This window comes from Acanthochromis polyacanthus, chromosome 14, assembly GCF_021347895.1.
Source record: "Acanthochromis polyacanthus isolate Apoly-LR-REF ecotype Palm Island chromosome 14, KAUST_Apoly_ChrSc, whole genome shotgun sequence".
NCBI lineage: Eukaryota > Metazoa > Chordata > Actinopteri > Pomacentridae > Acanthochromis > Acanthochromis polyacanthus.
In genome coordinates this window covers 9,227,330-9,252,585 of record NC_067126.1, presented here as the reverse complement: position 1 = coordinate 9,252,585, position 25,256 = coordinate 9,227,330, and the positions used below count along the sequence as shown (strand labels likewise).

At 38.6% G+C, this 25,256-nt stretch overlaps 2 protein-coding genes across 3 annotated transcripts in view; one reads left to right on the top strand and one right to left on the bottom strand.

The window, feature by feature from the left end:
• kdm6a (lysine (K)-specific demethylase 6A) overlaps nt 1-19,101 on the bottom strand; it is a 76,068-nt gene extending 56,967 nt beyond the window's left edge. For both annotated transcript variants that reach the window (XM_022201506.2, XM_022201507.2), the window contains exons 1-5: nt 18,585-19,101; nt 18,381-18,444; nt 13,389-13,497; nt 13,049-13,098; nt 5,459-5,517 (exon numbers count right to left, since the gene is read on the bottom strand). In XM_022201506.2, coding sequence (XP_022057198.1) covers nt 5,459-5,517; nt 13,049-13,098; nt 13,389-13,497; nt 18,381-18,444; nt 18,585-18,757 — 455 coding nt within the window. In that variant the 5' untranslated portion in view covers nt 18,758-19,101. The remainder of the gene's footprint in view (nt 1-5,458; nt 5,518-13,048; nt 13,099-13,388; nt 13,498-18,380; nt 18,445-18,584) is intronic.
• Nucleotides 19,102-19,775: 674 nt separating this feature from the next.
• On the top strand, nt 19,776-24,674 carry fundc1 (FUN14 domain containing 1). Its single transcript, XM_022201508.2, has 5 exons — nt 19,776-19,854; nt 20,322-20,475; nt 22,016-22,091; nt 22,393-22,521; nt 23,667-24,674. Exons 1-5 carry the CDS (start codon nt 19,836-19,838, stop codon nt 23,742-23,744), a joined length of 456 nt encoding a protein of 151 aa, XP_022057200.1. The 5' UTR covers nt 19,776-19,835; the 3' UTR covers nt 23,745-24,674.
• Nucleotides 24,675-25,256: the final 582 nt, after the last annotated feature.

The following is a 25,256-nucleotide window of genomic DNA, read 5'->3' as shown; positions in this document are numbered from 1 at the left end:
TGGATGGATGGATGGATGGATGGATTTCAATGCATACAGGTTGAACAAAAATCTAATTTTTCTGTTACTGTATGAGATGTCTCATTTTTATGAAATCATACCAATGTGATTTTTTTTCTTTATTATTAGCATAAGGGTCAATATATGATTGAAGGACTTTTGAAGTCCATGAGATATGTCTTGCATACATTTTTATTTAAAGTAAATAAAGTAATGTTCACTGTGATCATGTCTTTACAAATTCCAAAATTATTTATTACAGAAACAATCACTTATTAATAAAAAAAAAAAGACTGGATATCACTAAAATGTCAAATAACCATCCAAATTTAACAACCAACTTCTAATTAGCTAAACAATAATAAAATCAGCTTATTCAAAAATAGTTTTGATTGTGTTCTTATTAATTTGAGATAATCATGGCAGATAGTTCTTTTTAGGCAATATATCACATTTTATATGGAAAATAACAAATTGTATCTTTGTCCGAGAAATCATTTTCAACTAAGTTACACATTACAAAAACACCTCTTAAGGAAGTCTGTTGATTCTAAATCACATGACCTGCTCCACATGATGTCACTTCCTCCATAAGAAAGGACTGGCAAGACTCCAAGGCTTTGGTTTATTTAATATAAAGTAGTGTGAGTCAAGCGTGGATTTATTGCATGTCACATTAGAATATCTTTATAAATAACTTTCAATTTCACTCACCTATACATATAATAATTTAGAAGAATCTTTCTGTAAAAATGCCATGTGGTGTTTGGTTATAGGCGGACATGTTGATTTTAGGCCTGAAAACAGCAAAAATGTCAACTATGATACAAAAAGTCCTCCAATTATATACTGACCCATTAGCATTGGTTTGGGGTTACTTTACATATTCATTTTCATACTCAAAGCTTAGCTGTCCCAATAAGCCAGCTGTCCCATTTTAACCATATTTTAATTCCTGACATGGATGCCAAATGGTGACTACTTGAGATTTTATGATTGCAGCATCATATTTATGACGAGATATTTTTGTATTCTGGAATAGACTGAAATAGAAGCAAACAACTATTTGTGTTTTTTAAACCATTACAAGCTAGCATGGGCTGGCAAGTAACACTGGGTCAGTGTCTGTCTGGGTTTAGTTCTATGAAGTAACATTCACCATTTGACAGCTCAGCATTCCTTTGGGCCTCAGGCTCAAGTTGACGTAATCCATCCTCGAGGGCCGGTCATGACATCCTCCCTTCCCCCCGCTAACACATTCCCACCGGGCCTCGCGGGCCGCTCATACACCCGGACCCAAAAAGCTGGCACAGCCACAGCTGCCATTCATGGTGAGTGAGGCCTGACTCTGCAGCCCTGCGACCTCTGCTCAGATCGACAGACTCAAAAAGCCCCCGGCTACCCCGCAGGATAAATCCGCATAAATGCGTTTTCATGTTAAAACACATAACTTCTGCTACGTTTGCTCCCAGCGTCAACACAACTAATTTTGACCCTCTAAAAACAGAGACTTTTAGAAAAGCCACTGACCCTGTTTAAGCCTAAAAACCATGGGGCTGTGTTCTCGTCGAGACGGCCACAAACTGAGGCTTTAAGAAGCAATGACGCAGAAACTCATGTTCGCTTTCTGGCTGGTTTTAAATGTCACTACATGTTTTTCCTGGATTTGTCACACTGTTGTCACGTAATGGACATCAGCTTTGATTACCAGGTCGTTAATTTAAAACAAATAATCAATTACAGTCAGCGTAGTCGATGTTGGCAGCTGTGTGCAGTTAAATAAAATCTGTGGTTGTACTTTTCTCCACTGCTGCTCGAAGCAACCAACCCCTGCTTCATGTTTACACCAGCACCTACACATAAACGGTCGTATAACATGAAACCATTACTGAAACTGTGCTTAAACGCATCGTATTAGCGTGGATGTAGCTTGCGTGGGAAAGTGTGACAGCCATGTGAGAGCAAATAGTCAATAAAAAGTATAAATCAAGCTTTAGTGCCGCTTTAAAACACACAGACTGCAACAAATTCATAAAGTTAAATAGTTGCCTTAATTGACGCCCAACAACCAACAGCAACAAACAACAAGACTTTAATAGTTGAAGACAAATCACTGCCCCAATGCGAGAATTCAACTCAAATTCAACTTCACGTCAATAAGCAACAAACATTTATGCAGACTAAAATCTGCTGGAACAATAATATTTACAGTTTTATAAAACTTAAGGACTGAAGACGATTATGAAGCCAAGAGAGAAATGGCTCATGGCACACAAAGTAGTGCCATAATGGCATTAAAATTCAAATTAGCCTCTTAGAGGATCCGGGCAGTGACAGTCGGATTAGAGCATCTGCCAAAGGTGACTGGGTACAGTTCAAAAGGACGGCCTTTGGACAAACTGCGTTCTTAAAAAAAAACAATGGAATGCAACACCACAAATATTGGAAACTCAGAAAACTCTGAAGTGTTAAAAAATCATCCTTAAGTTCAACACAAAAGTGTCACCACCAGTTATTCCCTTGTATTTACTATATTTATCAAACAGATTCTGTTTATTATCCCACACGGATGGACTTTAAAGCATTGTGTTGTTGCATAACTGTTGTTTTTTGTCAATCTGCCCAATGACAAATGATGTAAATTAGCTGCTAGCTAACTGACACAATTATTTTTAATTGTTGTTGCAAAAAAAATAAAAAAAATCTAAAAAAAAATACATAAAAACACTCTGATTAAAAGCACACATTGAGCTGCATAATCCCCTTGAGAAGCTGAGTCACAGTGGGTAATGGTCCCAGGACACACAGCGTTGAAATACAGGATGTTACTGGAATAATTCTGCCCATTTTTCAAATTATCCCCCACAAACAGCACGTCAGAGCTGTTACATTGTGAAATTCTGGCCATTTGTCGGGATTCAGTGGTATGAACACATCAGCAGGGTGTTTCAGAAGGATGCAGAAATGAACAGCACGGTTTTACAGCTCAAAACACACGGCTTAAACTAAGAAAAATACCAAAGCGAGTGTTGTGTTGTGGCCGATTATGAAAGCAATAAAGTCAGCGGGCTCACAGGTAGCAGGAAAAGACAGATAACGTCAGAGCAGCTGCGGCAGCCTGACATATTGGAGAGGCGATCTTCTATTCCCACAGCTCCAGCAGCAGGGTTCATGTGAGGACACACGAGTGGTAAGTGCAGCGGTTACTCTAAGATCTGCCCACATAAAACAAGATGACTGCAACCACACGAAATTCGGCTGCCTCCTTCTCATGCACTGGATGCTAAAGTTCTGCGTCTCACAACAACACCTGCAGCCCATCGTAGACCACCACAAAAATACTAACAAGCAGGAGGAAACGCAGAACAACAGCATCTACGGATGAGAAAGCTCAGCATGAAACAGTCCAACACTTTGAGAAATGAAACACAATCACAGGATTCCAGTCTGTCATGAAAATCCTGAACTGAGTCATAAATTTGGACATAATAGCCTTAACCAAAGGCTGCATTTCCCTGTGCTGGGACTGGTTAAAGCTGACTAACTGTCGCAAATTACTGGCACAATTAAACGGACTGTCACCATCAATATTTATATTAATGACACCTGTGCTGTCTTTATTGTCACAAATATAAAAATTAACTGGGGAAAAAAAGACTGTTCCCAGCAAATAAATCATGTAAATGCAGAAAACTGTAAAAGAATTAAAGCGAAACACAAAGGAAATTACATTTTTTATGTCTGGTTTTATTAAATCAAATGCAAAATCACTACAGGTAAGTTATTCTTAAAAGAGATCTCACAACCTTTTAAGATGGTTGTTGTGGTTTTCTGCGTACAGGCTAGTAATTACATTCTCTTTGTCTGCTATCCTCTTATTTATATCCTAACCCCAACTCGTCACGTCAGACATCTGCTTTCCCTGAACCTAGTTCTGTTTGACATCTCCTTCTGCTGGATGGCGGTTCATCCTCTCTATTGTCGTAAATATGCTGTTCATTGGGAACCGTTTCAAATTTACTCAGCTAAATCTTTACATTTAATAATACTGAAATTTATAAATAAATATATTCAGGTAAATCTCCATTTGATATCATTTAGCAGGGTTTTAAAAATAGTTTTTAATACACTCTGGAAAAGTCACACCATATTTTTATAACATTATTGTATCATTATATTCCTCTACTGGAAAGCACCCATTGGCTCAACGGCTGTTCTTTTACATGTAATTATAATAACAGTGGCCTGACTTATTTGGTAATTGTGAATGAAAAAAGTTTTCAATTCTGCCAGTACTCTCTAGACAATGTGCACATAGCTGACAGGAATGTTAGCACAAGTGCATTAATGACATAGGACTACGTACCATGAACAGGAACGAAATTATGTAATATCAAACTCTTTCAAACCCCAAAAGAACCCGAAGCAGTCTTGCGAGTACTACGATAGAAAAACCTACATCAGGTTCATCTATTTTGTAACTTATGAGAGAATGCAAACTTGGCATCTTCACCTTGAGAGCCAAATATTGATCAAATGTAAACCGCTACAGCTTGAGTTTATACTTTTGCAAGGAATCCTAGGCATAGGTAAGATAAGACCTACTTTATTCATCCCAGAAGAAATGATTTAGGTGTGATGTAGCTACATAGATTATGATGCAACGTCATGTGAACCTCAACGAACGTGAAGCTATACGTCACAGCAACGCACACCACAACAACTGGGATTGGTCCACTTAACAAGCTAAACTGCATATGGATTTGTGCAAAAACTAATGCTTCTGTGAAAATAAAATGTAATAAGTAATGGGCTGTAATTGTATCCGGCTTGCTCATTATCCAAATGTAAGCGATTACTCAGCAAAGGCAGCTATACTTTATTTTCTGCTGTAATGGCTTCACACATGTGTATAGACTTGGTTGGTTCAGACAGCTTGAACTCTGCTCAGTTTCTGTCGCCACTGTTTGAAGTGTGCGAATAAACTCAACACAACTACATAGAAATCCCACCGCTAACCAGCATTTGGTAACACAATTACAGAGGGACAGACACCAGTGGAAAAGCATAAAATGCTCACTACAGCGTATGTAAACTGTGTCAGCTATGGTGTAGGTTCAACGTAGATTTAGCAGGAGTATAAATTAAGCTAGAGACATGTCAATTCACTGTTTGATAAACAACAATATTTCAACTTAAATGTGCCCATGTGCTAAATAAATACACCCAACATGTGGCTGTGACAGCTGTAAAGCCAAAACAAGGTGTCTTTTAAAAAGCAAGGCTCGCTGATGCTAAGCTAAGCTGCAGTGAGCATAAAAGAGATTAAATGGTAATATCAACGTCCTCATCTGAAAGCAAGGGAATGAAGCTTTATTTAACCATCATTTTTTCCCATTATAAAAACATTATAAAACTGGCAAAAGCTTTGAATGTAATAAAAGAGGAGAGCACTTACCACTGAAATGCGTTGTAATGGAAGTAAACCATGCCAAGGCCGTATAAAAAGGCAGCATTCTGGAAGGACAACAAAGAAATGTTGGAAAACTATCAGAAAAGAGCAACACAGACATTCTTCAGCACAGTCAAACGGTTACGAATTTGCAAGAAGCTAAAAGCTAACAGTCATAACTTTAACAGAGTCAAAGCATTTTTACAAACAGCAAGCATTACTCAAAAAGACATTCCTCATCACCAATAGAACATTTATTTATGAACAATTTTCTAGTAAAAGAAGTCAATTAAAAGACAGATTCTGTTATAACTGTGGTAGTTGAGCAAATTCTGCTACGAGGACAGAACAGGGAGCATTTGTTGCTGCCAAAGCAAAGTACTCATTTTACACAAACTCTTCAATAATTTAAATAAAAAACTAGAGTGATTGATAAAGTCCTTTTCATATAAGGAAAACTGTGGCCTCATTCAACATAAAACAACAGATTTGTAAATTAATAGGAAGTATATCAAAAATACGTATTTATTTATATTAAAGAGCTTGACCTGAACATTCTGACATGTTTCTTGATCAATGGCTGCTATAGTGCTACGAGAACGGATTTTTGAGTTTTTATAAATAAAGAAGATAAAGTTTAAAGTTCTAGGCATGGTTTTTGTTTCTTGTGTTTCTTGTGTGCTTTGTAAGATGCCTGCCAGACTGCTAACAGGACAGTTTTTTATTGCCATTTGATCTGGTGATCATTTTCATTTATTGACCCTTTACTCTTTCAAATATTTAAAAAAGTAAATAAATTAAATGCGGATTTTTATAACCCATTTTCTCTAACAACATAAAACCCAAAAACATGAATTTACTATCCAATAAGACAGACAAAACGCAGCAAATGATCTAATTTATGAGGCTGAAACTGGAGAATTTTCTGCATTTGACTTGGAAGATCTGTGTTTCAGAGACAACATCTGTATTCCCAAGAAAAGGCATTCTAAACACTTTATTTTCACAAACATTTGTATAGTTCCTTTCTTACGGGATATTCTTAAGTTGCTTATTACTGTATTTGCATGTAGCAAACAAACAACAGCTTCTCTTTCTTCACTTCAGGGCTGCAGACTGAAACCATTTTGTGGCATTTTGTGAACATCTTTGGAGACAATTCATTTTTCAAAAGAAACTATCATTTACACCCTCCTGTGACACCAAAAAGCCAAGTTTCAGACCGAGACAGTTCAGCTATGTTTTGCTGCAAGAATGACTCTCAAACATAATGTGGTCAAAGTATTGCAAAGGCAGAAAGACCACACGTATGTGCTGCTGTCGGCGCGGTCCCACAGAAACACAGGAAACTCAGAGTACTATCTTGACCACAGACTTCACACCTGAATCATTCGTGAAGCAAAAATGACAGCATGAAACATGAACTATGCTTGGATAGACTTGAATTTTGCCTTTTCCTTCAAAATGAAAATAGCTATATTTCTTAAATGCCTATTTAGCACCAAAGAATCTGCTGTTATTTACTGTTTTGCATGTCGATGTAAGCGGTGCACCAAAACTTTGCGCTGGAGCTAAATTTTGAGTATGCAGCACCATTGTTACGATCAGAACACATTAATCTGAAGCGCTGCACCAGAGTGCATTTTAAACATCAGCATAAGATTATCATATGTTTTCTGCATCGCCTTCCTGTTTGACCCTATTAAGTCAACCACACCAGTCCAGCAGCAGCCAATGAAAGCCCAGCTGTGGCTTCCAACTTCAGGCTAAATGCGTCACTCATGCCTCACACAATTATCTAGCAGAGGGTGGGACTTCACAGCATCACTTCACTGTGGAGATCTGTAATCCCGAGGAGCCCCGAGCTGTCAGGTCCGATCACAATAAAACTCTCAGCACCTCCGTTTAATGGGCATTCCAAACAGTGAAGCATCAAACCAAACGGATCTGTTCATCCGCACACACATCACAGATGATTGGACAAGTTAGCTCCAGGCCAAGAGCACAAACTGAAGGCAATCTGAGCTGTGGCAAACATCATCAATTGTGCGACCAATGAGAATTTGGTTGAATTAGAGCGCATCAGAAAGAAGGAAAGCGCTATATCAATGGCCTTACGCAGGATTTATCCATTATTTTTGGCAGTGGGAGGAAAACACTACTTAGAGTCGGCTCCAAACTAATCAAGGAAATCATTGGTGTGGTCGCATTTAGTCCAAACAGATGAACAAAAAGTTGAGTGTAAAGTCTGGATATCACAGCTCAACAACCAACATGGCAGATCGTCTAAAATCAGCAGCGTGGAACAAAAAACTCATAACTACAGGGGGATGAAACAGCAAAAATGAAGTGCAAAATTGATCAAAACTAACCAAAATGTGACACAAAATTAACAAAAAGGAACAAATACCACCATAAAGATGTCAAATGTCCACAAATGGACAAAATGCCAACAACTTATTTAATGTTCACTGAACTTTGACCCAGAGTGGACTCCAAACTAACTGACATCAAGTTAAAGAAGTCGTCGGTGTGGCTGCATTGTGTTCAAATCAGTGGCCAAAAGGTTTGAGAGTAATCAAAATTAACATAATCTGAAAAAATGGTAACAAAGAGGTGACGAAATAATCAAATTGTGAATAAAAAATAAAACATGAAGATATGCGAAACAGAAACAAAATTACCAAAACGGAACAAAAAACTTAACTATAGGGGAGACAAAAATGCAAAAACAAAGTGAAAAAATAAACAAAAAAGTCCCAAATGTGACACAAAAGGAAACAAAAACAAAACATAATTACAAAGACGCTAAATGGCAAAAACGAGGTGCAAAATAAACACAAATGTGACACAAAATGACCAAAATGGAATGAAAAAAAAAAAAAAACACAACAAGAGATGAAAAATGACCACAAACAGACTCCAAACTAACTGACAATATGTCAAAGAAGTCGTCGGTGTGGCTGCATTTTGTTCAAAAAGTCAAGTATAAACTTTACTAAACTATGACAACAAGTGAACACTACATCAGCTGCCTGCTGACGATCACATGATTGTGATCCTACTACTAATTGACCGCTATGGAATTATCGGGATTTATCCAGTGGAAATCATACAAGGAACAAATGATGAAATTGTGGGGGTGTTTGTAAGCCTCATCAATTCCCAGAGCAACATATTTATGTCACCTGATTCGGTATCTGTACATAACGTACACATGCACAACACACGCCTGTGCTCACTGCAAGATCATTTTTTGTCAGAGATTTCATCTGTCGGAAATGATTTAATGACTGAGCAGCCTTCCGTAATAGTTCTTGAGCTGTGATCCCCAGTTGATATATTTTCAGAAATCATATGAATATGTGCAGCTGCTCTGCTGTCAGTCTGATTTACCATTTCAGCAGAAAACAACAAGGTTCAAATGCTTTTAATATGCTGCAAATACTACCTGTTTGTGCTGTTTTTTTATATTTAGTTTCATAAGGCTAGCAGGCAGAGTGCATTCAGTGCACTGTGGAATATTTAGTTAAATGATAACATGCTGATATTTTTAACCCTTGCAACCAATGAACTGGTTGAAGAGCAAATGCAACATCTCCTTTGGTTTACTACGGCACTAAAAGGAGAGATTGTGTGACTCTCAATGGTCTAAAACTTGATGGTGGCTGAAGCTGAACATGGTTATAGTTCATACTACAGCTACATATACTTACAGTACACAGTAGCTCTAATAACAGCCAGCACCATCATGAATGCTCATGCAAACCCTGTATGTGCTTAATGTTCCAGTAGAAACTCGTGTGAAAGCAGAATTTCAGAATAAAAAGAGCAAAACCGCAACCTTTATTAGTGTGTGTAAGGTTGCCACAAACATGTCAGTAAGGGAGGTGAGAAGAGCAGCTTTAGCAGCTTTAAAGTGAAAATATGAGCTATTTGCAGCAAGGACCTACAGAGAATTATCGTCCAACCCTGTCGTCCTTTAGAGCTTTTCTAGCGTGTTTCAGGTTGTCGTTTAGCTGAGCTGAATTTCACTTTTACCATCTTCGTCCACTCTCACTGCTCTATTTTCAGCATCTTAAGTAAGCATCGGTTTTTAGTAAAAAAGCTAAAAAAATCCACTTAATGCGACATGCTCTGCGCCAACCACAAGACAGACAAAAATGAGAGACTAGCTCGTGAACACAGTGGAGTATTTAACAGCTAAAGAGCAAAATATTTCTCTGACGAGATGGTGGAGACCAAAAATGGAGGTAAAAAATATCAGTTTTGCAGTCACCAAGAGACCAAAAAACAACTTCACATGAATGATAATGCCACTGTATGTATAATGAGCAACTATTTGCCAAAAAAATGTAAAATATTAGCCTGAGGAGATATATATGCAGTGTGAAAACAAATGTCCGTTATTGCCAATTTAGGGGGAAAAATATTTGATATGCGTTCACTTTGACAGCTTCTTGTGTATCACACTTTGCTGAAAGCTAAGCCTGCATTTGAATTTTATGCTAGGTGTGTGAAGAGGACGTCCGTATGCAGACAAAGGGTGCACAGGAACAACAGCAAGAATTTTACAGGTTTATTGCATGTAGTACTGCAAGATGGATCTCAACAGTCTGTCAGATTCTACAACAGGGGTGTCGAACTCAGTTTAGATCAGGGGCCACATCCAGGCCAATTTGATCTCAAGTGACCAGTAAAATCACAGCATAATAACCGATAAATGACAACAGCTCCAAATTTTCCCCTTTGTTTTAGTGCAGAAATTACAATTCGGAAAATAGTCACATTAAATGAACTATCTTCTTAAAAAACATTATGAACAACCAGAATTTTTAAAAGAAAAACAAGTGTAATTCTAACAATATTATGCTTGACTTTATCATTTACATGTTCCAACTTCCAGATCACAGTGTTTCTAACAAGGCACAAAACATTTACTCTCAGGTATCTGGAACTCAACGATACTGTATTTTACTTTATGATCAAAACGACTTGTCAAAGTCTTGAAATTATTCAAATTTTACAGTTTTACAAATTTACAATTTGCCGTTAATGTCTTCTCTGTAGTTTTTACCCTTTGTAAAGTCATGCCGCGCACAGGATTGAACGCACTAGTGGGCCGTAAGTTTGACACCCCTGTTCTCCAGTATCAATTTTGAGGCATATCAGATTGTACAATGAATGAATTCAATGACTGTTGCACTGTATTTAAGTACTTAACTGTCATCAAAATCCAACAGCATGCATATTATGAAAACACAGCAAAGCAAACCGACGTCATGCATTGAACAACATGTTTATTTTAGCAGTAGTACTGTGTTGTTAGCATATTTAACACTATAGTCCAGCTGTATTGAAAATAGTGTGAGATTGTGAGCCTAGAGTCAGATTGTTGCATTGAATTTTTCCCTAGTCATTGCTAGACATGCCTCACAACTCTGCACCTTCATTTTAGATTGATGACCACAGATTTTGGCCTACTACTCTCATAATGGCCGTTTTTAAAAAGCCAACACAGTGAAAAACAGCCTTTAGTCTTCATGCCACAGTATTTCCAAACTAACATTTCTCTCTCTCTCCACACACATCAAAAACCGAATTCAAAGATGTGCCAAACTCTGCAGGAAAACCAGGAAATCATGCAAGACATTTTCTTCTACATGTAAATCAATTCAGCTGGGGGATTTCTAGCTGCTTTTGATTTCATTATGAAAAAGACCGTCAGCTCTCTACATGTACAACTGCTGACCAAATGTAATTACTCCAGTTTGTAGGAAATAATGTGTTTTGTTGTGCTTGCACATTTAGTAATTTCCTCCTCTACACTGAACACACTCATTAAGGGGCGTAAAATCCAATGTGACACATCTCTAACCAGCTATCAGACTGTTCCTGTAGCCCATATAGGCTGCTCTGTTGTAGCACTGTTAGTATTATTCTGTATGTACTCTCTGTTTCAAATGTGTCAAGTCCCCAACAAGCCAAATTATCCCTCAGCCACTCATACATCCGTGGCGTTCCACAGCTCTCAGTACTTGTAGTGTCTCTCTGGCATTGTTGCCTCGACACAGTTCTTCTTGTTTGCACTTTAGTCAAGAGTATTCGTGCACAAAAACAAAAGGAGTGGAGAGTCAAACAGACACAAATCACTCCACAGAGGACCCACACGCTCACAAGGCCAGTGTTGGGTGATCTACCTGGTAAGTGTTGCGAGCTAAACTAGCAGTTACTCTACATTACATGACATTTCGCTACACTTCCTGCTGCCGTCAGACTCTACAACCAGTAGATCACACACCGAAAAACTGTCCTACCTCATTTTGGTGCAATATTAACACATTTAAATCTGTGTGTTATGAATATTTTGTACATTTAAAAACTATTTTCTACACAGACAAGAATCTGTGCAGTATCAGTGATTAGTGCAAAACTGGTACGTCCACAACGAGAGGAATTTGGACAACCTGAACTAGAACATATGTTCTTTAGGGCTGGCCCAAATAGCAATTTCTGAGCTCCGGATTTTCCGTCCCGATTAATGCTGAATATGCGAGTATTCGGATCAGTTTGTAATGTCCGACAGGGGGTGGGGAGAAGAAGACGAAGGAACAAGCTGAACATTAGGATCAGTTCATAACTTCCAAACGGGGGGGGTTGTATCTGGCTGGTGTTAACAGACTGCACTGAGGCTTGGGACATGAGGCCCATTAAGTTATGTACCCTCTACCATTCAAACCTTTGGACTCACTTAGAAATGTCCTTATTTTTCCAAGAAAAGCAGTTTTTTTTCAATGACAATAGCATTACATTAATTAGAAATCCTGTGTAGACATTGTTAATGTGGTAAATGACTATTCTAGCTGGAAACGGCTGATTTTTAATGGAATATCTCCATAGGGGTACAGAGGAACATTTCCATCAACCATCACTCCTGTCTTCTAATGCTACATTGTGTTAGCTAATGGTGTTGAAAGGCTCACTGATGGTTAGAAAACCCTTGTGCAGTTATGTTAGCACATGAATAAAAGTGTGAATTTTCATGGAAAACATGAAACTGTCTGGTGACCCCAAGCCTTTGAATGGTAGTGTGTATTTCCGGGCATGGTGGTGGTATCACGTACGAATCATTCATTTTTATACTAGTCAAAGCTCTGCTATGTTTGCTGCTTTAGAAATGTTCAGAAAAATGCACCTTGCATGGACACTTCTGCACAACTTGATCAGTAAAGGAGGTACACTACTGAAAAGCAATCTAAGCCAAAAAACTGAGCTACAAACACCAGGCTACTGAGTAATGTGAACTAGCCCTGCTGAACACTGCACAAGGTCATCATGGACTTGATAATTCTGCTCAAACTATCCCAGCAATTCAAAAATATCTTTGCCAGAAAACTAATTACAGAGAAGGAAAATAGAAGGCTAATTTTCATTTGCAGCAATATTTCCTTGAATGTGGAAAACATCAACTTGGCATCTGATCAAGAACAACAAAAGGCGTCCTGGGTAAATCCAAGCAAACAATGACTTGTAAAATACCAGAAAAGAAGCTTTTATGTGGATGTGCTACTCATGTGAAGCGTCGTGCAAACTCACCTTCCAGTAGTCTGACTGTAAACTGAAGTACCTCTGGTATGCAGATAATGCTGAGAAAATGGAGAGATGAATAAAAGACCATGATGCAGAAAGGGGGAAAGACACAAAAGGAGATAAGAAATCGTTAGTGGCTTAAGATACGATAACATTCCCCAGCTGGAGAGTTTTCATGAGAAGCACAAATATTCTAATCCTTTGTCAGCACTTTTCAGCAGCACAAAATAAGCAAAGTGCACATCAAATAGTGGAAAAACGGGCCATTAGTCGATCCCTATGCACAGACTTGTGAGTAATAAAGAGGTAGAGAAATGAACAGGACTTTACACATGGAGACTCTCACCTTTTGGATAGTCCTCCAGCAGGAGGTTGAAGTGGCCGAGCTGGCAGAAAATGTCAGGATCCACTTTCCCCTCTGCTTTCAGGACGAGGGCCTCGTAGCAGCTAACAGCCTGAGTAAAAGAGCAGGGACGAGTTAAAAGACTGCAAAAGATGGACGCCGAGTTAAATGCTGGCAGATCTTGTGCACATTACACACAGCCAATGGGGGCAAGCACGTTATTTACAAACGTCCTTAATGCTTAGGCTAACAGTTTAGCTTCATTAGCGGTGATGATCCGACACAGCTGACTCGTATACGACCAAAGGAGAGTGTTTACAGTCCATCCAGAGCTGCTTTGCATAGTACCAGCTGTGTGCCCAAATATGGACCTTGGAAGTCAGTATTCAAACGACGGCTAAACAAACTACTCTTAGTGGTTCAAACTGCAAGCGTTAAATAAAAATGAGAGTGATTGTGTGAGGATCTGTGGGTGAAACGGTGTCAGCAAATCAGCTAGATGCAACACGTCACGGTTGAAAAAGAAGCTGGAGAACAAAAAGGGGTCATTTTGTGTTGAACAGAGTGTGAGCTTCAATGTGCCGCAGTCTTGTTGAAGTCTGATATCACAAAATTGTTCTAGATACCAGTACAAAAAATTCAGCAATATATTTGAAATTAAATCAGACATTTTCTCTGCTTGTACCCCTGAAAATGTTTTTTTTAAGCATAACTAATGCACACAGGTATTCAGTATTACAACAGAAGATGAGTAGATCGCCTCAAAGGGAAGTTGCAAGAACGCCAGATTCATTTGTCTGATTATAGCACTGGATAACGCTCACGTAAGAACCTGAAATCTGGCTGGTAAAGTCAGGTAATACAGAAACTTCTCGTGTGTTTTGCGGAACTGAATGAATTCTGCATCTAGCATATAAGCGCCATTAAAACAACACACAGTGAGAACACCATTACTAGCATCAAACAGCTGTAAGTGCACCACCAATGAACGCATTACACAATTAACTCTGCTGCTTTGGAAAACAGACAAATACTTTAAAATATATTAGCTGGCAATGTCTGTTGAGATTCTAACCCAGCATTTTTTCTAAAAATTGAATCCAATTATCACAAGACTTTAGACAAAATCCTGCTGCGTTCTTACATTCATACATCATTCGTTAATCCACAGCCCACTGCGTTGACCTAAAAATGTGTCATCTATTAAATGTGATGTAAATAATTACTATTCCGCAGCTCATGAACTAGTGTGACATTTGAAAAATGTGTGCCATGGCCAAGCAGCAACGGTGTGATTCAGCAAACCAGACACATCCTCCGATTGTGCAAGCGATATTAGGTCAGTGCCACAGCGAGTTGTTTTTTCTTGTTTACTCCATATCAGTTTAAACAGTGCGTCATGAAACAAACAAGTATTCTCCTTTGCTCCAGGTTCTAAAATGGTACAATCCAGAAAGGATGTCAAGGAATTTTTTTTGTTTAACCCTGGTGTTGTCCTGCCGGTCAAAACTGACCTGTTTTAAAGTTTGAAAATGTGTGTGTGTGTGTGTGTGTGTGTGTGTTTGTGTGTGTGTGTTGGGGGGGGTATTTTCACAGTGAAACTTCTGATGTCCACATTTTCAACATTTTTTGGAAATCTTTGAACATTTTTTGGTGGAAAAAAAAAAGTTAAAAATGTTTCTGTAAGAACATTCACATTAAAACCAATCAAAATCCAGCGAATGTTGCTGGATTTTCATGTGAATGTTTTTAAAGGAAATAGAACTTTTATATATATATATATATATATATATATATATATATATATATATATATATATATATATATATATATATATATATATATATATATATGTAATCAATTTAGATATTTTTAGGATTTTTACTCATTTTTTTGAAAATATTTACAAGAATTTTTTTGCCAAATGTGGGGGATTCTTTTTAAAAATAAAACTTTTAAGGGAAATTTTTAAGGAATTATTGGAATTTTCTTCCTAAAGGTTTTGCAAATTTTCAGAAATTTGGAGAATTAATTTTTTGCTGAATTTTTGGATTCTCTTCAGACAAGGAAACAATATTTTTGGTCCCTGTAAATGAGGACAACAGGAGGGTTAACATATGGCATTTGTCGATCCAACAGAATGACTGTCATGAAACAACCAAATATGCTGCATACTGGAAATGAGTACAGGCAGGAATCACCTTACAACTGCAGTGTACAGAATGAATGAGGTTGTCTATACTGCTTGTACATGTAGTCCCACTGTTGGTGAAGGACTCTGCAAAGTTGGTGGACATTTTGGGGGACAGACTCGGGTTGTCAGACATTTCCATCCAGAGCCCTCCAAACCATTTCTAAAATTGTGGAGTTGTGGACATTAATGAGTCTGGCAACAGCCTAAAAAGACAAACTAGCAGTCAGCAGTCCTCGAATATTTTTCTCTTGTCATCTATGGCAACATATCAGTTGAATAAAGCTGTATTTTAAGGTGGCCTTTTACAGCAAAGCAGTAAAAGGAGTGTCTATAAACTGGTCACACTATCTGATCATTTCCTTTAAAGCTGCACCTGTCTAGGGTGTGGATTAACTCCGTGGTAAAGAATTTGTCACCAGTTGAACAGCTCTAAATTTTTTCATGCAGACTGGGGTAAATTTCATGATTTTCTTACAAAAAATAGATATCAGATTTTTAACTTTTTCCCCAAGTGAGAAAAAAGCATCATTAGGATGCTGCGTTTATATTTTTGTTCAGTATTTAAACCCTCTGAGCCCCAAAACCTGCCAAAATTACACTAGCTAGGAACTGCAAAAACAGAAAGAATCACCAGATTTTAAATTTTCTTAGTTTTTTTTTTTTTTAAATCTCTTGTATGTGACATGCAGTTTTGTTGGGAAACTTAACCAAATCTAACTTAAAAACCATGGAATTTCATCAAAAACTATCAATTTCACGTGTCATGAAAAAATTTGCCAAAAATAAACAGTCAGCTCATGTCACAAATTCTGAGTTTTTAGACTAAATTGCAACCTGTATTTATGTAGAGCATAGAGGAGACAAGTACTGAAACAAACAAAAAGTAGTATTAAAAAACCTGTAGCATGTAAAACCACCCGTTTTCCGGTATTGGTACTGGAAAAGTTCTTTCTACTAAAACCCTTTTATGCTACATGTCTCATTTAAAAATTAAGTTAAAAAAAGTATTTGCATTATCAAGATTGTGTTACAAAAAGAGATAAAAATCCTGTGTTCTTCAGCATAACTCAGCAGTGGTTAGGAATTAAGATGCAACTAACATTACCATAGCAAAAATTTAGGGACCTTTTGGCTGAACTGGTCTGAGCTGGTGGCTGTGCTTGCACAGAACAGACAGATGTATTAAAACAACTTCAAATGTAATCAGTAAAATATCTGTAGTGTGTAGAGTCAGTATTTTCTCCATTATTGGCAACACCTACAGCCACTTGAGAAAGTTTGGACATGCCGATTTCAGGTTTTTGCCATTTTTGCAAAAAATAAATAATCAATGAAACTCCATTTTCTTGGTTATGCTGTTACCACAGAGGTGCAGGATTTTATAATTTGGTGAAAAACACAAGCCCATGGTGAGTAAAAATGTTACAGGAGCAAAAAAACGCCCAGAAACTGCTTGGAGTTCAGAGGGTTAATGTGATGCAGCCTTATACATGTGACATTACCAAGAGCAGAAACCCCACAATCTAGATCTTTTTAAGTTTAATGTTGTGGTTAGTCCTGTGTAGATGTGCAAGTATCCTGCAGAGTATGGAGGACAGCAACAACAAAAAAGCCAAATACTAAGTGAATGACAGGGGCTAATCTGAAAATACACCCTAACAAAACAATGTTCCCAGCTCTGCCTTCAACGAGAAACCAAGAGCCACATGTTGAAGACAGGGATGAAGCTCAGGCAACATGGGCTCATGAACATGGTTGACATGTGTGCACCTAAAGCACTGCACGGCCACTTTAGTGGAAGCCCCTGTCTTCCGCATTAATCTTTGTTATAAACACTGAACGCCTCCGTCGTGGTATCTTTTTTATGCTGGTTAGCCTAGCCGCTGCTACTGCTAGTTAGCTAGCAAACCTTTGCTAGGAATTTTCTTTCTATCCCCGCCATCTTGGGCCAAGTGAAGCAGCCATTATTATTACTATTACAGCCCTAAATTGACACGAATCGTTTGTTTATCACCCATAATGTCACGTAAGCGGTGCTGTTGTGGCTGCGTGTGCTAGTGAGGAAGAGGGGAAAACCGCTGCACGGTTAGCCGCTACATGCTAGCAGAGTGAGCTGACGCACAAGCCAAACTCTGGCTGCCGTTACAGAGGATGACGGGACGGAGGGCTGAGTTTGACACCGACATTTCAGTCAACTTAAAGCCTCTCGTTTCCACAAATTGCGCATTTAACACAGTATATAGCTCACTGTTAAGTTCTGCAAATCAAATGTAAGTTAGCTAGCTAGCAAGGTTTTGCAACGGCTACTTTACACCAAATTAAGCTAGCAATTCTAACTTAAATTGTGTTTGCTTCACAGGCACCTCTTGATGGTGATATTTATGCTACAAAAAGTGCACTTTAAAAAGCCTATATAATGGTAACAATTGTATCTCCTCTCGACCAGCGATGACACCACCAACCAACACGGATTTTTAGCAGGGTGGAGATTCATGTGCAATCTCACTGTAGCACGACGTGGTGTCTGTTACGGTTTTTAGCATGTGTTTGAAGAATAAACAATGCACAAAAATGCACTGGGGTCGCTTCGTTATATTCCTGCATGAATCTGCCGTGTGCATTAATCCGTAGCAGAGAGCTGGTTTGTTTTACAGCGATGGGGTAAATCGAGGCTTGTTGTGTACGTCGCTGCTCGCCATATAAGCGGCAGCGGTGTCGGCGGGTCTGTACCACTTATTTCAGGTGCTCTCATCACAGGAGATAACGGAGAGAGGCGACTCAGATCCCATTCTGTGGCATACCTTTAACAGCAAGGCCTTCGTTCTGGCGCCATCTTCTTGAAGCCTATGAAATCCAAACAGTGAACTGCAAGTAGAGGACAGACAACACACAGGCGGTTCCGTATTACTTCGGGGGCGCATTTTGTTGTTTCAAACTGGGTGAAGAAACAGTAAAAATGGCAGAAAGGCAGCGGTTCAGAGAGCTACAACAATACATTGGCTAACCTGTCAATTCCGACCAGGCTCTCTTTCTCTTGCGCTGTTAGCTTCGGAAAGTCCTCTTCGATTTCAGTCGCTTTTCCCGACGCCATTTTCTCCTCGTCATTACCAGCAACGCCGAGACTCCGGGCGGCAGCAGCAGAGGCAGCGGCGGGGAGCGACACTCCGCACGATTTCATGGGAAAGAGACGGGGCAAGATCAACGGGACCGAGCAACTCTCCGGCGCAAATGCAGTAGCAGTGGCGCACACCTATCCAGGATTAAAACGGGGCGTAGCGTAATTCTTGCCAAATCCTCAAGGAAATGATCCCCTCAAGTTACCTTCCACACTCCTCATTGTACGGCAAAACACGGCGTGTATTCCGGTGGCAAATTGTGCATGAAGTTGATGTAATGTTGGGTTTCAGGACTGAGTGTTATTTGATAATATCGCAAACTTCCCCAACCAGCGGCTCAAAGTTGTTGTAATTGTGTCACATAGGCAAACGCACGCCGCCACCGTCGGCACGCCCTCCGCCCGCACTGACCAATCAGAGACCGGTGTCCGAGGTCACATGACGCTCTCCAGTTGATGTTTTGCGGACACGCGGACGAACACGCGCACGCACACATCGAATGCGCGTCTGAATCCCGCCCCCTTCTCTCTAATTGGCTTATCACGTTATATTGTGATTACGTAACCGTATTTCGAGACAGTCTATTGGTCGAAACGGCTGTCACGTCTGTCAAGGATATTTGTTGCAACGTTGCACATGTACTTTTTGATTGATAGATAGATATATTTTTAAAATATATACTTGATAAGTATAAATAGGCAGCTTGTTTTCTATATCACTGTTTCCTATATGAAACAGGGAATTTTAAAGTTATTCTGTTGTTTTATTGGCTGAATAGGAGCCTAACTTTTGCCTGTTCATAAATCTGTTTCAATACAGTGAACGGCAGATCAATCAACTCTTCAATCTTGTCAATCTGCATACATTTATTTATTTTTTATTAATATATCAGTGGTGGGTCGTCATGTACCCTTTCTTGTAAGGGTTTAAGTTCTTCTATTTCATTAATATGAAAAACACACTGTGACAATTATGCTCACTTAGTTTTTTTATAGCACTCAAACCTTTGTTGAGCTTTGAAGATTTTATTATTATTATTATTACTTTATGTGTGTGTATTTGTACGTGTGTACCGTGCTCGTCCAGTATATAAATGACGTGTGACGTGCGGCAGCTGAAGACAGACCAACGCTCTCCAAAATGGCGAACCGCGACAAGGGTAAGGAGGCCTGTGAACTAATTACATCTTTGTCTGAACAGGGACACAGAAATATTCTGTACACATCGTTAGACGTATCGTCCTCTTCTATCTTAAGCTTGTAAATCCTTAAAACTCTGTCCGACAGAAATACTGCTATGTTAGCAGGCAGCATTAGTAGCTAGCGTTAACTTTTCTACTGTTAGCTTTAGTTGTGTGGTGCTTACTTATTGTCAGGCCTGAAACTTTACTAAGTTATGAATGTAGCTCGTAGTGAAGCTAATGTTAGCTGCCTCTATTATGTTGAAACCACTGTAGCTTAAACATGGGAAGTGGTGCAGTTTATAGCGTTAGTTGCAAATAATAAAATTCTGTGCTAGGTTTTTAACAATGGCAATATTTTGGCAGTTTAACCCCATATAGCAGCATTGTTTGTTTAGCTTCTCGTTGCTAATGTATGCTAAGTGTTTGTTTTATCTTCTCTAAAGAACTGGAAGAGGAGATTTACGACAAGGTCGTCGATCTGACAGAATATGCCAAACGACAGCGATGGTGGAACCGCCTGTTCGGGAAGAACTCTGGTCCAGTAGCAGAGAAATACTCTGTGGCCACCCAGATTGCCATAGGAGGAGTGAGTGGATGGTGAGTTTTGTCCTTGAAATCCATTATCATCCCTTCTGGTGCTCCTTTTTAAAACTCTCCCATGGAGTTTTCTATGGGATAGTTATGTAAGGGCTCACAGCACAGAGCAAATGTCAAATGGGTCTTTGACAGAGAAGCGTAGCTGTAAAAGTGACAGTTTTTATTGCGATCAGTACATACATATGACAAACAACATATGTGTGGTGTTCATCTCAGAAGTAAATCATGCTTTAATCTGATGTCTTTGTCAGCTTTGTGTCTAAGTACTCATTCTGGTCACTTTTCTTTAAAGTTAGTACAGCCATTTTACTAGGTCAGACCTAATACTGTCAACACATCACTTTGGACATGTCACTAAGGCCTCAAGTGGACACAGCTAGATCACAACATACACTATGGTTTAAAAGTTTGAGATCACTTAGAAATGTCCTTATTTTGAAAGAAAAGCAATTGTTTTCAACAAAGATAACCTACAATATATCAGGAATCCAGTCGAGACATTGTTAATATGTAAATGACTATTCTAGCTGGAAACGGCAGATTTTTTTTTTTTTTTTTTAATGGAATATCTCCATAGGGGTACAGAGGAACATTTCCAGCAACCATCACTCCTGTGTTCTAATGCTACATTGTGTTAGCTAATCATGTTGAAAGGCTAATTGATGATTGGAAAACCCTTGTGCAATTATGTTTTCATGGTAACATGAAATTGTCTGGGTGACCCCGAACTGAACGGTGGTGTACTTTGAGTTGTGTGGAGTGAATTGAGTTAGACTTTTTTTCCACATTTCAGCACCAACATTGGTCTAAAGTATCAGAGAGTGCGCAGAAAACACCAAATACCAAATGTAATTCAAGTTTTTACAAAACACTAACAGGAGCTGAAGTTCAGTTTATTGCTGCAGCTGTTTGCCTACAGCATCACCTGCAAATGTACGCACATAGAACAACAGCAGTAACTTCATTAATTACCTATAAATTATCCCTGATCCTTTAAGAAGTCATAGTGGACACTTTTCTTTACTTCAGACAGGTCAGCTGTCAAACAGTCGCATATCAGTTGCAGTCAAATAGGAGCCTATTTTCTACCCAAAGCATTTAAACTGTTCAGTCAGTGGTATTGCAAATTCATGCCATACTTCTTGCGTGACACTCACGATGTTGATGGTATCTCATGTGCTTATGCTCCATCATGTTTTCAATCTATTACACAAAGGATGTGAAACTGAAACTTGACTATAAGTTAAAATTGAGATAGCAAATCAAATTTCAGTTGAAATATCTGTCAGGGGAAAAATATATTTTCCTAAACCGTTCAACCCTACTATATGCTGCTCATGCTTTAAACTTAAAATGACAAAAGAAATAGTATTCTCCATCTCTTAAATTCTGTAATCATGCAGCTGTACTAATCATACGTAGTACCAAACAATGTATTGCTCATACTTAAACCACTGGACCATTCAGTGTCATGCAACTCTTACTGAAGCAGCTGAAATATGTTAGTTTAACCATTAGAATTTATTTCTTTTCATTTTAGGTGTGCCGGTTATCTGTTCCAGAAAGTTGGTAAAGTTGCAGCCACAGCAGTTGGAGGAGGTCTTCTAATGTTGCAGGTATTTCAGTCACTGTGCAGAAACGTGTGGAAGTGAAACATTTTAATTGATTTAAAAACATTTTAGCGGTGCTTCCGGTTTGCTCAGCTGGCTGGGCGGGCGACCCATGAACAGGGGCTATAGTCCCCGACGCATGTCATGGGTTTGAATCCAGCTCATGGCAATTTACTGCATGTCGTTCACCCACTCTTGTACCCATGTTTCCTGTCTCTCTCTCACTGTTAAATCTAATAATGGCAAAAATGCCCAAAAAATAAGACTTTTAAAAAATAAGTGTTTTGGTGAATCTTTGTGTCTCCAGATAGCGAACAACAGTGGCTACATCCAAGTGGATTGGAAGAGAGTAGAGAAGGATGTCAACAAAGCGAAGAAGCAGCTAAAGAAGGGAACAAATCAAGCAGGTCCTGAGCTAAACACATTTATTGAGAAGGTGAGAGTTTTCTGTTGTTTTGTCTTCGTTGTCACATGAAGCAAAATTGGAACGCTGCTTTGAGTCGTTCCCACCGTCACACTTTAAAATAAGACCGTGGGGACATTCTATTTCTTTTTGAAACAAGCTTTTTATTCTATTTTTTTATGCTTTACGAAGTGTCAACAAGCATGAATCAATATGGATCCACAATCTATTCAACCCAAACTGCTGTCAGTTTTAAGATGCTATGTGATTTCCCATCATTCCTGTACAAGCACCTTCAGCTCATAAGCTATATTTATGTTTTCAGGGAGTAAATGAGTCTACCCATGAAGACCAGCAGATATTGTTTACATTACAAGTGAATAATGAAACAGAAAACATGGACTGTATAATACCAGGATTTGAAAGCAGAAATAAATGGGGGCATGAATGGGGATTATAGAGGAGTCCTTACACCATCATTATCCTCTTTGTCTCTATTGTTACAACTCATGTAGGTCCTTGTAATTTTGTAAACAACACGGTGTCCAGGGCCTCATGTATTGTATGGTCCTTTATTTTTTTTCTCACTTTAACAAAGGGCTTGATGGCAGTTGGAAAGAAAAGCCGTGACAGTGGACATCGCCGTTTGCCGAGAGTAAAATATTGTGATTGTTGTGCATTTGTTATCACTGCAGTTGTGGTATTGGAGTAGAGTAGCCTTAACCAGGACAGAAACTCTTTTATACCATGTATCTGCCCTGTAGCATCCCTGATTTTAAGACCTTTATTGCATGTCCTACCCCTTTCTCTTTCTCCATATTTTCTGTTTCTGTCTAAATTCTGTTAGAAAGCCAAATGCCAAAAACAAGAGTCTTTAAAGAATTGGACTATAAAAAGTCTGTTTGCCTTCAAATGTAGTATAAGTTCTAGCTTAATTTGAAATAAGCTTGACGAAGGTGTGGATTTTAAGCCATCTTCTGTTTACATGCTCAAGTTATCAGTAGTATTGTGCCAAAGAATCAGCAAACGGATGATATTTTTGTTTTGTCTGGTGGTACCTGATTTTGAAAATGTTATTTAATGAGAGAAAGGTCAACGATAGTGCATTTGACTGTGGATTAGTAGCCTGGAACTATTTGTAGTTACTTTGTATTTATCTTATATTCTGTCTTTTTCAGTCCACAGAGTTTGTGAAGAAAAACATCGTCGTCACAAGTGGCTTCATCGGCGGATTCCTGCTCGGACTGGCGTCTTAGGGTCTGCCAAACAAGAAGCGTTTGTTTGCTTAATGTTATGAGAAACTATAGAGAAAAATAATAAGTCACTGCTGGAAGGTTTTAAGTGTTTTTGACAGCAAGCAACCAGTTTCAGCTTAGCTTGTGGCCGTATGTGTCAACATAAGCTGCACATCTTTTTGTCTGTGATACTGTACTTCTACATGACAATCACGCAGTCGATATGGACGCGGGACATAAACCAGAGATGCCCTCTTAAACCACTCCGCTTTGTTGGCCAAATAATGATACATATCATGCAAAATTAATGTAAAGAATACGCACAGGTCACCAGAGTGTTGTAATTTTGTATTTATTGATTTTTTACCAAACCGATATTGTTCAAGCTCAACTAAATTCAAGTGAAATACAATAATGGCTCCATCAGCATTTTCCCCGGTTACTAGGTCGCACCCCTCCCTGCTCTCTAGCATCATACGGAAAATGGTGTGAGAGTGACTGGTCCTCTAGTTAATTTTTGTCTTACTGTAGTGGCGATTTTCTTCAGCTTTCCGAATCCATACCAGGGCTTGTGCTGGAGACGTAGGGAGCTCCTCAGTCATATCAGATTGTCTCTTGGATTTCCAGGGTTTCCTCACTATTGTTCCAGATGAATAGATTATGCACTCATATTGTGCTCAATTCAGGCAACAGTTGGACAAGTTGATTCAACTTCACACAGCAGGAGGTGCCTACATGATTCTAGCAGTTCCACATGTCGTAATCAATCATTGTGTAAACTTGAATTGTGCTGATGGATATTGGATTGTTTTGCCTTTACAAGAGGTGCTAAATGTTTGCTGGATTATGTCAGCCTTCCCCTGCATCTCTTTTTTTATGTGTTTTGTTGAGCAATGAATTGATGGAGACTGTGATTTGTCTACTGTGTAAGTAAATAAAAAGGAAATGTCAGTTTCAGTGACTCATTTATTTCACAAGCATTTATGTACAAATGGTTCAAAACATGTGGTGGTGAAAAAACTATTCAGATCCTAAAATAAAAGCATGGACACAGCAGGCTTAATCTCTCACAAGTAAAAGTTCTGCATGAAATATTAGCATTAGTAGTTAAAAGTATCAAAGTCTAAGTCCTGCTTTGATTTCTGTGACTTGGGGACAAGTTCACAAAATTATGAGCAATCTAATAAAAGGCACTTGGAAAGGTAATCTTATTCCTTAATACCAACATTAGTAATGTCAAAACGTGTGTAATCCTTTGCTAAATACAATAAACATCCTTTTCTTGCTGGCTAAGAATGAAACGACCTTTCTGCAAGTATGAAAATCCTACTTGGGTAGAAGTACACAAGTATTGGCAGCAAAATGTGGTTAGTATATTGCAGTAAAAGTCATGGTTTGGTCCCTCTGACTTACATGTGCAATTATTAGATTATATCATTATTTTCCTCTGAAATGTAGTGAAGTGAAAGTTTAAAAGAGCATAAAATGGAAATACTAAACTGCATCAAAATGATACTCTTTATTTTTCCAATA

Coding starts and splice junctions, on each gene's coding strand:
- fundc1 (XM_022201508.2), top strand. Junction 20,476..22,015: donor ATAGGAGGAGTGAGTGGATG/GTGAGTTTTGTC, acceptor TTTTCATTTTAG/GTGTGCCGGTTATCTGTTCC. Junction 22,092..22,392: donor GAGGTCTTCTAATGTTGCAG/GTATTTCAGTCA, acceptor TTGTGTCTCCAG/ATAGCGAACAACAGTGGCTA.